The sequence below is a fragment of the Phascolarctos cinereus genome, unplaced genomic scaffold, assembly GCF_003287225.1.
Source record: "Phascolarctos cinereus isolate Bilbo 61053 unplaced genomic scaffold, phaCin_HiC Scaffold_4;HRSCAF=312, whole genome shotgun sequence".
In the NCBI taxonomy this organism is placed as follows: Eukaryota; Metazoa; Chordata; class Mammalia; order Diprotodontia; family Phascolarctidae; genus Phascolarctos; species Phascolarctos cinereus.
In genome coordinates this window covers 122,646,591-122,663,933 of record NW_027555847.1, presented here as the reverse complement: position 1 = coordinate 122,663,933, position 17,343 = coordinate 122,646,591, and the positions used below count along the sequence as shown (strand labels likewise).

General features: G+C 34.8%; 1 protein-coding gene across 1 annotated transcript in view; it reads right to left on the bottom strand.

The window, feature by feature from the left end:
* LOC110221646 (phospholipid-transporting ATPase ABCA3-like) overlaps nucleotides 1–17,343 on the bottom strand; it is a 207,041-nt gene that overhangs the window by 97,656 nt on the left and 92,042 nt on the right. The window contains exons 12-15 of the mRNA XM_078152511.1: nucleotides 14,931–15,085; nucleotides 14,540–14,695; nucleotides 13,898–14,108; nucleotides 13,092–13,242 (exon numbers count right to left, since the gene is read on the bottom strand). Of these exons, the coding sequence (XP_078008637.1) occupies nucleotides 13,092–13,242; nucleotides 13,898–14,108; nucleotides 14,540–14,695; nucleotides 14,931–15,085 (673 nt within the window). The remainder of the gene's footprint in view (nucleotides 1–13,091; nucleotides 13,243–13,897; nucleotides 14,109–14,539; nucleotides 14,696–14,930; nucleotides 15,086–17,343) is intronic.

Sequence of the window (17,343 nt, the reverse complement as noted above, 5' to 3'; positions counted from 1 at the left end):
AGAAAATGATGAGTTGGTGGACTTAGAAAAATATGGAAAGACTCAGATTTATGAAGGAAGATTATATCCACCCTCACAAAAACAGGATAAATAAGTACAGTACAGTCTTATATGGATACATATGAATGCATATGTCTACATATGAGTATGATTATAGATATCTAAGTATATGTATGTGTATGCATGTATGTGTATATGTATACTATATGTGTGTATATATATATGTATATATATATATGTATATATATGTGTATATGTATACTATATGTGTGTGTATATATATATATATATATATGTATATATATATATATGTATATATATGTATATATCTCCACGCTCAATTATAGCCTTCTGGGGTGGGGGGGGAAGGAGAGAAAAAAGAACAAAGTAAAAAGTGCCCAGCAGAAAACAAAAGAAAACTTACAAGGAAGCCAAGAAAAGATGGACAGCTCTGAATGGAAATTTATTGTTGTATATTTTGAATCCTCTCTTATGTTCTGCTGTGTAGATGGCAATGCTTATTTTGTATTTAAGTTTTAATATTTATGTTTAAAATTAAAAAATTGAAAAAGAGCATAGGAATGGAAGGGCCTTTCCTTAATGGGAGCAAAAGCATTTTTGTGAAATGAAGAGGTAACATTGTTTGTTACAATTATTTGAAATACAATACCCCCTGTCTCCATGATCATTTGACAGTTCTGTATACACTAGTGATGTGTGTGTGTGTGTGTGTGTGTGTGTGTGTGTGTGTGTGTGTGTGTAGTTAACATGAAAAGCATTGGGAGAAAAAAATCATCACAATTTATAAGAAATATGATAATTTACTTAGATAAACATCAGAGAATTAATAAAGAGATTAAGTGAAATGATTAACTTCAGCAAGCTAATAGGACACAAAAGAAATCCTGCCTCCAACATCATCATTCTTGTATATTACTAACAAAAGGAAAGAAGAAAGATGGAGAAGTTCCATTTAAAATAACTACACATATAGGAATAATACAAATACAACTATAAAACTGTTTGCAGAAATTAAGGAAAAACCAAATGACTGGAGAGAAACTCAATGTCCATGACTAGATCTTATCAAAATGATAAAAATGAGAACACTCCACAAATTAATGTACCGTTTTGTGCTACACTAATCATATTTCCAAGACAATTCTTTGCAGAATTAGATAACTTTAAAAATTCACACAGTTGAACAAAAGGTCAAGAATTTCATACAAATAATGAAAAAAATAGGAATAAAGGAGCCTAGTATCACCAGATACCCTGTTAAACATATTTTAGCATATGGAAATTTCTTGCTGTTTTACATGTATTTTTTGATGCTGAATTAAAAAAGCAAAGAAAAATTTTCTACCACCTGCTGTTACTGGGGGACACATCAATTTTATATAAATTATGCAATTTTAACTGTAATAAAGTATGGTTTGTTTGATGGGAAGGGTGGAAACAGGGAGATAGTGAGAAGTTTCTAGCTGGCTTATTCTTTCATAATGTGTGAAATTCCACCTCAATATGAGGTGGAACTTCTATTTCCACCTGATACGCATTGCAAGCTCCTTGCCTCATTACATGACTATGTTTATTTCCATGATGAAATGTGCAATATGGAGCAAACTATATTCCAGGTATCATTTGGCAAATAACATTATTGTTTCTAATTTTGTTTTTTCCAAGTGTTTTGTAATTTGTAGATGCTGTTGTGTATTACGCAGAATGTATCTTGTATCAATTATCCGAACAGCTTTTATTATATTTGTCATGACTGAAACTAATCTTAGAGATAAAATTTGTTCCTCTAGATAAAAAAAGCATATTATCTCTAATTTGATGGTAAAATAGATGATTAGGGCAAAGCTTTCATTCTTTATTAGGTGTCTGGACAGATAGATCTTATAACATACTGTTTGTGGCTCCTATGATTTAGAGAGAATGAAAAGAACACTCAGTTATCTCCAAATAAGCATAGTTTAAAATGTCCAAATCTAGAATACTGAGGTATAAGACATATTTTACATAATAAATAAGTACCAGTGCCCAAATCATCAGAAATATGGGATTTGGATGAAAAAGACAAAACTGATGATTCAGACTGTAATCATGAGATACAGGATAACAAGGTATGAGATAGAAAGGTGGCAAACCCCTAATCTTTCAAATAACCTTTCTATCCTCAGATCCTCAATTAATAATTTGAGTAAAACTAAATGACTTTGTCTGTAATATTACCATCCAAAAATGTTAAACTTTTAGCTTTTACATTAAAAGATTGGAATTTCCTCCAAGGAGGCACTAAATGATGTTTAAAACACAAAATTTTTTTAAAAAGCACGAAGTAGGAAAATATACTCGGTATATGAGAGGTTAGCACCAATTGATTGCTCTTTTCCTAGTAATACAATTGGGTATACAAAATACTTCTACTTTTTTCCAATGGGAAAGCAGAGCCAGAAAAAAAAATGCTGAAAAGGGCCTAAAAAACTAATTCTAGGGGAAAACCATAGTAAGCTAATCATTCAGTCAGCCAATAAACACTTATTAAGTACCTAGTAGTTGACAGACATTGCTAAGTGCTGGACAGTGCTGAAAAAAATTTTTTAAATTACTTTTTGCCCACTAAATTTGGTTTAATAAAAAAAATTGTGAAGATAATGGCTTGGAATAGTGCAAGTTTTCTTTATCTGAAAAATAAATGACTGAGAAGCAAAGAAGCTAAAATTAAAAAATGAGTCCTCAAGCAAAGGCTGTTAAGGAAGATGTACATTTTAAAGCAGAGGTGAATAAAGCTGAAGGAGTTTTTGGAAATCATTTTAAAAAAAGTGATAAAAAATTTTGGGGGAAATAAGAAAATTACCAAGAAATATTCAAATACTTTCTCAAAAATCAATAAATTTATGGCACATGAGCATGAACATTTCTCAAGAAATACTTTTTACATTCACAAATAACATGAACATTTGTGCTAACCATAATCAACATGGGGGATATTTTCACTAAGGAAATCTAATAGAAAATCAAAATCAGGGGAAATGGAACGTAAGCTTGGTCTGACACCTGCTGGCTGAGGAAGTGTCCATGGGTGATATCCAAAAGGAAATCAGCAATAGCTATGTTTTAGGTGAATTAAACAAGCATTATTTTGTTAATAAGATTTTTAAAAACCCTATAAAATCCTATAAAAATGGAGAGTGATAAGTAAAATATGAAGCCAAATTTTAAATAAACACAAAAAATACTACAGGTTCTTCATGGCAGTGAAGGTGGAGGACTTAGGTGGCCTCCTGGCCAAAGGTGCTTTGTGGAAGGGCCACCCTGGCTACAGTGTTACTACTTGAAAGATGTGAACTGTTAAAATCCATTTGCCATAGGAATAGGCAGGCTCTGAGAGCCCCTGAGGCTGAAGGCTTCAAAGGCTTTGGAAAATTGAAAGTTAACATATGATTTTGCAGTATCACGTAGGAAAAATACAGGCTAGGATGATCTGATTCTGAGACACCTCTAAAAACCTTTAATCCACTGCTGTATAATTCACAAGGTGTGACCATTATATGAGACAAGTTTTTATTGTCTGTCTTATGGAAGCAGAGAAGTAACCCTAGTGGAACATGCTTCACTTCGCAAAAAAAAAACAAAACCCAAACCCCCCCAAAAACACTTTCATGATCCCTGAATCAGTATTCTAGTTGTAGAGTATAGAAAAGCATGCTTCCTATTGGTGTAAAAATGAGTGACAGTTACTTAGAACAAAGAATTCATATCAAACTTTATGTAAAGCTAAACAAATCTGCCAGTGAGACATTTGAAATGTTAAAAGAAGTTAATGGGGATGAAGTAATGTAGAGAGTAAGAGTTTCTGACTGGCCTAGGAAGGTGGGGATGATATCCATGATGATGCATGGAGAAGGCACCCAATCACTCACAGAACCAATGAAAATGCTGAAAAGGTCAGAGATTTGGTTCATTCAAATAACCGATTGAATGTGAGAATGATGGCTGAAAAGTTATCTTTGGATAAAGAGACAGATTTATTTTGAAGGATATGAGAAAAGTTTCTGGTAAGATTGTGCCTTGTACAGATTTAGTAGATGATGCTGGTGAGGGAGAGCTAAAGTAGAGGAGTTTAACAATCTTCCATTGGAGTTTGCAGGATTAATTTAACTTTCAGAGTTAAATGCCTCATTCTATTAAATTTCATTGCTATAGAAACTTTAACCTAAAATAAACTTAACCATCCTCAAATATTTTCACCAGGTTTTCTTGGTATGAAATGTGAAGAAAGTAAAAGTGAAAGATGAAAGCACTGATAATATAACAGAGTAGGCACCTCTTAATTTATCATAGTGGAAGAACTAGATCTTTTTTTTAAAATGCATGGGATGGTTTTGCCTCATTGCTATGATTTAGCCCATACATCTAAAAGGTGGGTAGCTGGTAGCTTAAAAGTGAATGAGGACCTGTGCTGTATCATGTAATTATTTTTAAAACATAGAAGAGGAGGAGGAGAAGAGCAGGTTCACCAGGTATGTACAGGAATGAAGACCCACCTCAGAACAGTGATTCAAGCAAACCAGCAACAGAATACCATGACAAGGCTGTTGAAAAAGGCAGAAAAGGGCTTTGGGAAAACACACGCTTCTAATTTTAGTTTGAAATTCACTAGTAGACACTTATTATATAAAATTTAGGTTTAGCTACTGATGCTTCCATAAGTTACTTGAATCTGAAATCTTTTCTGATACCTTTCATCAGGGAAATGAAATTTATTTAGTGGGAAGATTGATTCAGCACTGATTGGCAACTAATACTTTGAATTCCCTCATGGAAGGCATAAGGCCTAAACTCTTTTCAGAACTAATAAAATGCTAACTGACATGAATGTTGATGAAGCCATAGTGACTTCAAGACAGCTTTAATAAAGTAATACATTGGGTGGTTAGTAATTAATGCCATATACTTGGCATATAGCTAAGATTTGGTAGATTGTAAGGGTCTAACCATAACTTAATTCAAAAAATTATCTATATCAATAAGTTGTCTCTTCCATTAATTCCTTTTCCTTTAAAAAATTTGGTTGAGTGAATTAAGATATTCTTAGTATCAGTCAAGCAGAAAAACTGGTTCTTATAAAATTACTATAAACCATAGAAATTGAATAACATTTTTATAATTGTTAGATGTCAAATTTATTCTTTTGGAGCAACCAGCAACTTTGGAAAAGAAATGAATGGGAAGAATAATCAGCCTCTTAATGTTATGGATTACTATCCTAAAATGTTGCAAGTATTTCAGATGAAGAGGCCAAAGGACTTGTAATCAAACTTATATAGTAGCTGAGCATGGACCACCAGGAATTATCAAGAAATTAGTATATGTTTGTTTTAGTCTTCAGGTAAATGTTTATACTGAAATGTTAATGATTCACGACTTTTTCATTACACTAATGGCACTAGTTAATGGCCTTCCCTGAACTTCACTAATAGATCATCAGAATATCTAGAGAGTGTTGTAGAATTATATTTGGCCCACTAGGGATTGAAGTTCACAACTCACAAACTGGAAGACATAGCAAAGTAGATGAGGTTTATAAGGAAGGCATGATTTTTACAATATAGGAAAGATAACAAACAACAATAAAGTCTACAATCCAAAACAGTAGAAACTAACAAAAATAATAATTGCTTCTCACTGTATTTTAGCTAGAACTTGTTTTGGTTAGCAAGGTTATTGTATAAAGTATACAAAAGTAACAGCTGGATTTCCAAGAAACCACAAACTGCTATTGGAAATTGTCAAATTAATTGCTAATATCTACACATTTAGTGTATATCATTGCTAGATCTTAGTCCACATCTTCCCTTCTGGACTTACAGTGCAATAATGCTATGCTTACGTTACTGATTTTTTAAAATTTGAAACTTAATACAGATTAGTTTTGTTCAAGGATTGAAACACGAACAATGAAGTTTTCTAGACTTGTCTATTCTGACTCCATTACTAATCTCTTGGTCTCCTTAGGCTTCTGAGCTCTTTCTGCTGTCACTCTCTTACATCTAGTTAATTGCCTTCATTTAGACCACAAAACATCTGTATTTTAGTAGCCTTTTTGTAACCTGCATTTTCCATTATTACTTTACATTCTTTTGGTAAAGACCAGGTAAAGTAAATGTTCTTCCCCCTCAGCTGTTGCTAACAAAACTAGCTATTGTTTTAAATAGTGCTGTTTCTCTTATTTCTGTCAGACCCATGTCACTACCTTCTCTCTAGACTTAACTATGCATCCTGAACAAACTATCCTCTTTTTCTTATCCAGTTACAATTTGTCTTTAGTATTTAATAGCCTTTGCAAACAAATCTCTACAACTATAGTTGTATGCACGTCTGTGTATGTATGTTCTATTACACCATAGCCATTCTAAGAGCTGGCAGAGATGTAATAATTCCCCCTAATATCTACATAATATATTGTGTATAGTGAATATTCAGTATTAACCTTTTTTTTAATGCTTGCACAATTTGCAGATATGACTAGTCCTATTTATGACTTAACATTCATGATGCCTTCATTTCAGGTTTGTGCTTTTTTTATGTGTCAAGCCTATTAAAAGTAATAATTTAAAAATTTGAGCTTACACACTTGCTAATTTAAATTTAAGTTGGCATGAAAAGGTAATAGCAAGTGAGTCCACATCTTGCAATAACTAGATATTATTGTATAATTTACTATATGAGTAAATGGTTCAATTTTTAAAGTGTTTACTATGTCCAGAGCACTGGGCCATCATCCTTTGTATGTTAAGGATGACCGTATTGTCAAGTAAAGGAAAATTATATTAGAATAATTAGAGGCTTGAAATGCTTACCAGTTATACTTAGAGTTGTTGGATAACTATTGTAAAACTATATTATAAGTCTATTCTGATCATTTGAGGGATGAGTATGGCAATCTATTCCTAAGCCTTTACTGTTTTACACAAAGTAGTGTCCATTCGCTAAGCCTTAGCAGGATAAATGGCACTTAGCACTAGTGTCTCATAAAACAAAGCAATCTAGTAAGATTTTTTTTTTTCACTTCCACAGACTTCCCTTAACTGGTTTTAGGTGCAACCCATTATTCAGTTATGGCCTTTTTACTTAGTACTAATACATTTAACATATTGTAAACCTGTTAAATAGCCATTTAATTCATGGAAATACTGTAGAATTTATATGTTTAGGAACTAATTTACATTAAGTTCTGCACTTCTCCATAATTACATGAACTTTTTTTTTTCATATTCTCTTAAGACTGAGAGATACTGATTGCTACTGATATTCTTTTGCAGCTAAGAAATGATTGTTGCACACTCCCAAAATTCACCTTTTGGGAAGGAGAGAGCATGTAAACCCTGAAGTTCTGTTTAACTGTAATGAAATAAAAATAAAGCTTGTATAAAAGAAAAAAATTCTATAAAGTACATCTATTTTTATGTGTATGACAAAAAAACTTTTTTGCTATTTTACAGTGATATGTATATATATGTATGTAATGTGTATATATAATTATGATATATAAGTATATATAATCACTGCTTTGTAGCATATGTGCATATATGTATAATACAACATATATTATAAAGAAATAATTGTTTTTTAAGAAAAGATCTGGTGCTGGCTTAAAAAATGAACAAAAATAAAATAAGATAGTGGAACAGTCTTTAAAGCAAGAAAAACATAAGCAAACACAGTCTGCAACAATAAACCCAAACCTAAAAACTGCTGGAGAAGGATTCCCTAATCAATAAAAATGACTGGGAAAACTAAAAAATTATTTGGCAGAAAATAGATTCAGACCAAAATATTATGCCACATACTAAAATAAAGTTCAAATGGGTAAGTGATTTAAATATTTTAAAACTACATCATAAAACTAATAAGAGATATGAAAATTCAGACAACTCTGAAGTATCTTATACCCATAAAACCTTAAAATGTGTCAAAAGATGGGAAAATTCAATGTTAAAAGGGCTAAAGGAAGATAAGCATACTAATTCACTGATGGTAGAGCTGTAATTGGTACAACAATTTTGTAAAATAATATTGAATTTAAAATGATGCAAGAAAAATTGTAAAAATGATACCCTTTGCTGTAGCTATTTAATGGATTCTGTAGTAATCTTGAATATAACTTCATTTTCTATTTTGTTACTACTATATGTATATGTGTGTGTGTGTGTGTATATATATATATATGTGTATATATATATATATATGTGTGTATATATATATATATATATATATATATATGTGTATATATATATATATGTGTGTATATATATATATATATATATATATATATATATATATATATATATATATACAGAGAAAGTTATTGATTTTTTTGGACTTGTTTTTCATCCTGTTATTTTACTGAAGGCATCATCTCAATTAATTTCTGAATTATTGGGATTTTCTAAGTAAACGATTATGTCATGAGCAAATAGGGATATTTTATTTCTTATTAGTTTATGCTATTTTTTTTTGCCATTAATGTTTTCCACTGTCCTTTTGCTATCACTAGAACTTCTAGAACTATAACAAATAACAGTGAGGGAATGAGGTCATCCTTGTTTTACTTCTGTACTTACTCAGAAAGCTCCTAGTGTTTTCTCCTACTGCAAATGATGCTAGCTTTTAAACTGAGATACATTTGTATAATACTAAAAATGAATATGCTATGTCCAAGGTTTTTTTTTTTGATGACAATTGATTTATCATGTGGTTTTGAGGTTTAATTCAATTTAACAAATATTTATGAAACACATATGTTCAAGGCCCTGTGAGACATTAAGGATACAAAGGCAAAATGGAGAAAATAGAAAAACTATCTTCCCTTTGAGTATATGTGAGTATACATATATAGGTACACACACACACATATACACACATATATGTATGCATGTATGTGTATGTATATATGTACATACATACGCACATATGTATATGTGTATTTGCTGTGTGTGTGCTTGTGTTTGTGTGTGCACACTTACATCATCTAGAAAAGAGATGGTGCTATAAAAATCTGATGCTATATACAAATGCTTAATCATTAACAAGGGTATGGATGGCAAGCCCAAGGACTTATTTACTTAGCTTTTTAGGTTAGAAAGTTGAAACAAATAGTGACCACATATTCAGAATAGTAAAATGAAAAATATTAAGGTCTTTTATACTTTTATTACAGTAACTCAAAGATGTTTGAGTATTACAACAACAGGATTCATCATATATACACACATACATACACACACTTCTACAATTCACTTACCCTGGTTACAGAAGTTTGCTATGAAAGGAAGAAGTAAGAACATGGTTATAACGAAGTCAATGCTGTTCCTTCAAGGGCACAAACCAATCTGACATTAGTATGACAGGATAAAGTTTCATCTGCTCTATTTGATTCCAGGTAAGAGTCATAGCTAATCTTTAATTTGGAATAACCAATCATACTACAAATTTCCACATTATTCACAGGGCATCACTGCCATGCTTAGGATTAACCAGGTGGGAAAATTTCCTATTCAGAAAGGAAACAGCACAATGGGGAAACTTAGTAAAGAGGATCCTACTATTGCATTTGCAAGGTTGTCCCCTTAACCTTCCCAGACATAAACATATACCTGTATACTAGACTGTACTCCCCTTGAGCAGCACATATCATTCCTTGAATAGTGGATTATTGACTTAATGATAATCTAGACAATCACACCCCATATCAAAATTCAGAATAATATTAAAATACAGTCCCAAGAATACTTACCTCAAATGGCAAGCTTCACTAATCTCATCTTAGGGCTAGGTACAGTCATTGTTATTATTCTCATATTGTTGCAATAAGCTAGTTAACAATAAGCACATAAAGGTCTCATCTTATTTTTCATCCTTTCTAGTTTAAGTCCATCTTGGAGCAGAAATTAATCATTGGAAATTAAGAACATAATCACAGACTGTAATTATGTACATACAGTGAATACATGACAGTTCACTCAAAACCCAGAAAAACACTAGTCACCATAAGCTTCTATGCTAACAGAGATCCATATCTGAAGGAACTGCATATTAACCCCTAAGGCAAAAATAAAATCTTTAAATCTGGGATCTTTTGAAACTAAGTTGGCTTAAAGGTTTGTAACCTCAATACATACTCCAGGTACAATTTTATAATTTTCATTAAGTAGTGGTCAAACAATCTCTTGGATAAAATCCTGGTGCAGCCCTGGGGCAGCGGCTACTTCTGGAGCTTTCAGCTCACAGACAAAGGGGGGATCAAGTGGCTGATCAGAGGGTGAGTGCAGGGATCTTATGCTGGAGCTGAAGCAGAATTCTCTTGCTTTGCCCGTGCTTGGATCTGGGTCACAGTTCTGGGCGGCTATCCTGGGGCAAGGAGGAGCATTGGTATGGTAGAGCTTGTGGAGGCAGTAGAGAGGAAATTATCCTCACAATTCCAACATAGAAAAGAGTGTTTGAGGTCACTTATAGACCAGAGCACAGGTTGGGAAAGGAGTAAACACTTCTCCTTTGATCATACCATTTTGGAAAAGAAGTATCTCCGAAAATAGCTGCACAAAACTCCTGAAATTTGGGACAGTACATACCCTTCACAATGAAAGCAGAGCCATACATTAACAAAGAGTTAAAAAGCCAAGTAATTGGCTGAGAACAAGAGTAAACAGTGCAAAAACCCCTCAAACAATAGAATCTTACTTTGGTGACAAGATCAAAACATAAAACCAAAAGAAGACAACAAAGTCAAAGCTCCCACATCTAAAGCCTCCAAGAAAAGTAGGAATTGGTCCCAGGCCATGGAAGAGCTCAGAAAGGATTCTGAGAAGCAAGTAAGAGAAGTAAAGGAAAAATTGGATAGAGAAATGAGAGTGATATAAGAAAATCATGAAAAACAAGTCAACAGCTTGCTAAAGGAGACCCTCCCAAAAAAAAATACTGAAGAAAATATCTTAAAAAAATAGCCTAATCCAAATGGCAAAAGAGGTCTAAAAATCCAATGAGGAGAAGAATGCCTTAAAAAGCAGAACTGGCCAAATGGAAAAGGAAGTCCAAAAGCTCACTAAAGAAAATAAGTCCTTAAAAATTAGAATGGAGCAATTGGAATCTAATGACTTTATGAGAAATTAATATACATTATAAAAACAAAACCAAAAGAAGGAAAAAATAGAAGACGATGTGAAATATTTCATTAGAAAAACAACTAATCTGGAAAACAGATCCAGGAGACATAATTTAAAAATTACTGGACTATCTGAAAGTCATGATCAAAAAAAGGTCCTAGACATCATCTTTCAAGAAATTATAAAAAAAAAAAAAGAAATTATCAAGGAAAACTGCCCAGATATTCTAGAACCAGAGGGTATAATAAAAATTGAAAGAATCCACTGATCACCTCCTGAAAGAGATCCCCAAAAGAAAACTCCTAGGAAATATTATAACCAAATTCCAGAGTTCCCAGGTCAAGGAGAAAATATTGCAAGCAGCCAGAAAGAAACAATTCAAGTATTGTGGAAACACAATCAGTATAACACAAAATTTAGCAGCTTCTACATTAAGGGATCAGAGGGCTTGAAATATGATATTCTGGAGGTCAAAGGAACTAGGATTACAACCAAGAATCACCTACCCAGCAAAACTGAGTATAATCCTTCAGGGGGGAAAAATGGATATTCAGTGAAATAGAGGACTTTCAAGCATTCCTGATGAAAAGACCAGATTTGACTTTCAAATACAAGACTCAAGAGAAGCATATCATAAAGAGAAATCATAAAGGAGTTAATAAGGTTGAACTGTTTACATTCCTGCATGGAAAGATGATATTTATAACTCCATGAGACCTTTCTCAGTATTAGGGTAGTAGGAGGGAATACACACACACACACACACACACACACACACACACATTTGTGTGTGTGTGTGTGTGTGTGTGTGTGTGTATGTGTATATATATGTATATAGACAGAGGGCACAAGATGAGTTGAATATGAAGGGATGATATCTAAAAAATAAAATTAAGGGGTGAGAGAGGATTATACAGGAAGAAGGAGAAAGGGAGAGGTAGAATGGGTTAAATTATTCCCCATAAAAGAACAAATAAAAAGCTTTTACCATGGAGGGAAAGAGGGGGAGGTGAGAGGGAACAAATGAACCTTACTCTCATTGGATTTGGCTTAAGGAGGGAATAACATACATGCTCAACTGGGTATGGAAATCTGTCTTACCACAGGAAAATAAGGGGGAAGGGGATAAGAGAAGGGAGGATGATATAAGGGAGGGCAGACTGGGGGAGGGGGTAATAAGAAGCAAACACTTTTGAGGAGGGACAGGGTCAACAGAGAGAACAGAATAGATGAGGGGTAGGATAGGATGAAGAGAAATATAGTTAGTTTTTCACAGCATGGCTATTATGGAAGTGTTTTGCATGACTACACATGTATAACCTGTATTGAGTTGCTTGCCTTCTCAATGAGGGTGGGTGGGGAGGAACCCAAAGTTTTGAAAATAAATGTTAAAAATTGTTTTCACATGCAACTGGGAAATAACATATATAGGCAATGGGGTACAGAAACCTATCCTGCCCTACAAGAAAATAGAAGGGGGCGGTGATAAGAGAAGAGAGGGTTGATAGAAGGAAGGACAGATCAGGGCAAGGTGTATTCAGAATGCATGCCATCTTGGGGTGGGGGAAGGGGAGAGATGGGGAGAAAATTTGGAACTCAAGATCTTGTGGAAGTGAATGTTGAAAACTAAAAATAAATAAATAAAATAAAATTTAAAAAAAGAAGCAAACAGGAAAAAAAAGAACATTGATGAAACACTAAAAATCCACAGAAGAAAGCATAAGAAATTTTAGAAGTAGACAGAGAAAAGCAAGGAAACGGTGACATTACTGTGTTAAATTTAATGTATACTAATACATTACTAAAGAAAGCTGCATGTAATAGAGATATGTGATTTTATATGCAATCCCATCAATTTAATAACAAATAAAATTTAAAAAAGAAAAAAAATCTTATCAGCCCAATTCCCTCTGAGGCCACTTGTATGAGCTCTCTTTAGGCAAGATAAATGATAATTCAGCCCCAACATTACTTTCCATTGTGGCAGTTGGTACATGATGAAAAATTAGACGGGAAATTTCCTCAGTGTTACATACAGGTCCCTTTACTATGACCATATGGTATCCTGCACCTGAAAGAAAACATAAAAGTTTTGTTTTTTACATTTCCCTTTCTAGGTCACATATGACTTTCAGTTGCTTCAACTGGACCACTTTTATGAGAATGAGAAGACAGAAAGCCAAATGTAAGGAAGTAATCAGGAAACACCCTCAACACTGCTCCAGAGAGTCTTTGCTAGGGAATAGTGAAAATTATGAAAAGAATAAAAATTTATCTTCTCAGGGCATTTTTGCTTAGAAAATCTTTTCAGTTGATACTATGGACAATAAGGGTCAAATTAGATAGGTAGTTCTTATTTATGAAAATTAGCATAATAAAAAAGTCCCACAAAAGTGAGAAGATTCTTACATGTATTCAACCAATTTAACTAAGGAAACATTACTAACCAGAAACAGTGAATGTCACAGTATATAATAAAGACTTAGAGGGAAAATAATGCAACATTATCATCTTATATATTCTCTCCGGTATTTGTATAAATAATTTTCACATTTCTTCTCCAGATCCAAGGATCCAAAGCAAGTAGAAGCACTAAATTTAGTGGATGGATGTTTAGGATATGGTATGAAAGGGAACAGCAAAGAATTTCCCTCACCATAATCAGAGTAAAGCAAGTAGGGAGTGAAAAATAAAATTGTCCAATTTTTCTCCATTGTCTCCCTTACCATATTTATGTTTGAGAAAAAGTGAAGAGCCACAACACTGCAATTTCCCTTTGGCCATGATGGCAATGCGGTCCCCCAATAGGTCAGCTTCATCCATAAAGTGAGTGGTCAGCATGATTGTTCGTTTATTTTTCTGCTGCTGAAGGAGATCCCAAGTAGCCCGCCTCGAGACTGGATCCATGCCAGATGTTGGTTCATCCAGCATCACTACCTACCAACCCAAAGGAATAGTCTCATAATTAGTAAAATAATAGTTCAGTGGTATTTCATTACTTACCAAGCTGAGGGGACTGGGGAAGCCCTGCTTCCTCCTCTACACAAGTGTACCATGTTGGTCCATGGGAGTAAAATGAGTTCCCTAGGGTGCACCCTAAGTTTCATTCAGACATAAGAGGAGTTCTACCACATTGTGCCTGCTTTACATCTATTCTTCTAGGTGAGCTGAAAGCCCAGGATAGAGTTAAGCTAGAGAACTTTGATCCCCATAAACTCATGGGGACTCTATACCAATCAAATTACTGACATGCCTGCCCACTGAGCATGCTGTGGGAGGTCCCTTTTAGAGAATTAAACCAATATGACCTTACTTGTTTTTTCTAGTGAGACGGTAACAAGGAGCTTGACCTTGCCTTTTTACTATACCTTGGAGCCTGCTATGAGTGCAATGCCAATGGAAACCTTGCGTTTCATTCCCCCACTCAATGACCTTGAAAGAGTATGGCGTTTATGTTCCATATCAAGAATGCTCAAGATGTGATTGACTTCCTCTCGGCACTTTTTCTTAGGCAATCCTTTTAGCTAAGAAACCAAGAAAAGGAAGACTGGTTAGAAAGATGCTTCCTAATAAGGAAAATACCTGAAATTTTTTTTGCCTAGAAAAATCTGAATCTAGAAACAGATTATTGAGTAAGAAGAAGCTGGGATTCCTTCCTGCCTCCTCTTATCTACCTTCAAATTCTTTAGAAAATGTTCTGAGGATAGGATATCAAGTATTTGAATGGAAATATAAAAAATATAGTTCTCTTCAGCTCACCTGAGCATAAAAAAAAAGGTGCTCAGCAACTGTCATTTTATCATATAAGACATCATGCTGGGGACATATACCTAGACTCTTCCGAATATGAACCATATTCTGTGAAATCTCGTACCCACTGATGTATGCTTGTCCACTTGTAGGAGGAAAGAGACCTAGAAGAAGATACATATAAGCTTAACTTCATTAACAGGAACATCCATTCATTCTCCATGGGTATCTGGTTTAGAGTCCCTGTTTTGGTTAATTCACAAATTAACTTCATCCCACTACCATAATATCATTAGAAGAAAGATTCTGTATAAAACACTGAAGTAGGATTTGCACTAGAAAGGGGAGACAAATTCCTTTCTTAAGCAATCAGCCACAAACATTTATTAAACACTATATATAGGTATTAAGTACTAAGGATACAAAGAAATGCAAAAGCAAAATGAAACAAACCAGTCTCTGGCCTCAAGGAGCTCACATTCTAACGGAAGAGACATCATGCAAACAACAATATGCAAATAAGATGTATACAGGCTAAAAACTGGAGGTAATCTCAGAGAGTAAAGAATTAACATTAAAGGGGACAGAGAAAGGCTTCTTAAAGGAGGGATTTTAGCTATAACTTAAAGGAAGCCAGGGAAGCCAAGAGGCATAGACGATGAGGTGGAGAAATACAGGTGTGGGGGACACTCAGAGAAGAGGCACAAAGTCAGGAGATGAAGTATCTTGTGCAAAACAATATCCAGGAGGCCAGTGTCACTGTATCATAAGGCAAAGGGAAAGAGAGTAAAGTGTAGGACTACAAAGGTAGGAAGGGATCTGGTTATGGTGGACTTTAAAAGTCAGAAGATTTTATATTTGATCGTGGGAATAATAGGGAAACTAAGTTTATTGGTCAGAGAAGTGGAGGAGGTGACATGATCAGATATCTCTGTGCTTTAAGAAAATCAATCTGAGCTTCTGCTTCCAGGAGCCAAGATGGCGGAGTAAGAAGTCGTTCTTACCCTCCTTTTTTAACCTATGAAAGCCTAGAAAATATCGCCCCAGGAAAAACCCTAGAACAGCTGAACCAGAAGAAAGATGAAGAGCAGCAGTTCAGCAGCCCAGGTAGCTTGAGAGATTAATGGGAAAGGCCCCTCTTGCCCTGGGGGAAGGGGAGCAGTACAGAATTGGAGGTGCCTAGCAAGCTAGTGGAAGTCCCCACCTCAGCATACCAGGAGGAGATCCTGAAACCCAGGTGGCAAACACCAACACCAGGACCCTTGAGTGCCTCAGTGAGGGTGGGGAAACTGGTGGAAACCAGCTTGGAAAACCACCAGATGCCTCAGCATTCTACAGCAAAACTAAAGGAAGCAGTGCTCCAAGGGGCCCCAGGCAGATAAACACCCTACAACATCCATCTGAAAAGAGCTGAAGAAAGTAAAAGGAAGGAAAGGCCCACATAAGCAGAAATCTCAGGAGCCACACTACCCAATTCTAGAGTTCCAGTGTTGCTGCTTCCAGCCCAACACCAGGTAAGCTGCCAGAACCCTACAGCCTCCAATTGCCAATATTGGGGGCCCCAGCACACAAAGCCAGTGACCAGGCCCTAGGCTCCCAACACAAGAAGCTTGGGTCAGTGCCCTCTGCTCCCCAGCAGGAGAGCTCAATCTCTTTAAAAGCCAGGAAATAAGCAAACACCACGAGCAAAAAGAAATGTACAATAGATTCTTATTATGGGAAGAGTGAAGATCAAGGCAGAAATTCTGAAGAGGACAACAACTTCAACAAACCCACATCTGGAACTTCAAAAGGGAATATGAACTTGTTTGAAGCCCAAAAAGCCTTCTTAGAAGAGCTCAAGAAGGATTTTAAAAGTCAAATGAGAGAGGTAGAAGAAAAAATGGGAAAAGATATAAGAGGTATGCAAGAGAGAGTCAATAGCTTGGAAAAGGAAGGACAAAAAATAACTGTAGAAAACAAGTCCTTAAAAATACAGTTGGCTAACTGGAAAAAAAGTACACTGAAGAAAACAAGTCCCTAAAAAACACAATTGGCCAAATGGGGAAGGAAGTAAAAAATCTAATAGAAGAAAATCAATTTGAGAGTTGAGTGGAGGATGGATTAGAATGAGGAGAGACTGGACGCAGGAAGACTAACCAGTAGGCCACTGCAATAGTCCAGGTGTGAGGTAATGAGAATCTGTACAAGGGTGGGGGTAGTGTCAAAGAAGAGAAGGGAAGGTATATGAGAGATGTTATGAAGGTAGAATTGGCAAGACCTAGAGACCAACTGGACAGGAGAGATGAGAGTGAGGAATCAAGGATAATACCTTGGTTGAAAGTCTGGGTGACTTGGAGGATGATACTCTCGACACTAATTAAAAAAGGGGAAGGGATAGGGAGGAAGATAATGAATTGAGGTTTTGGACATATTGAGTTGA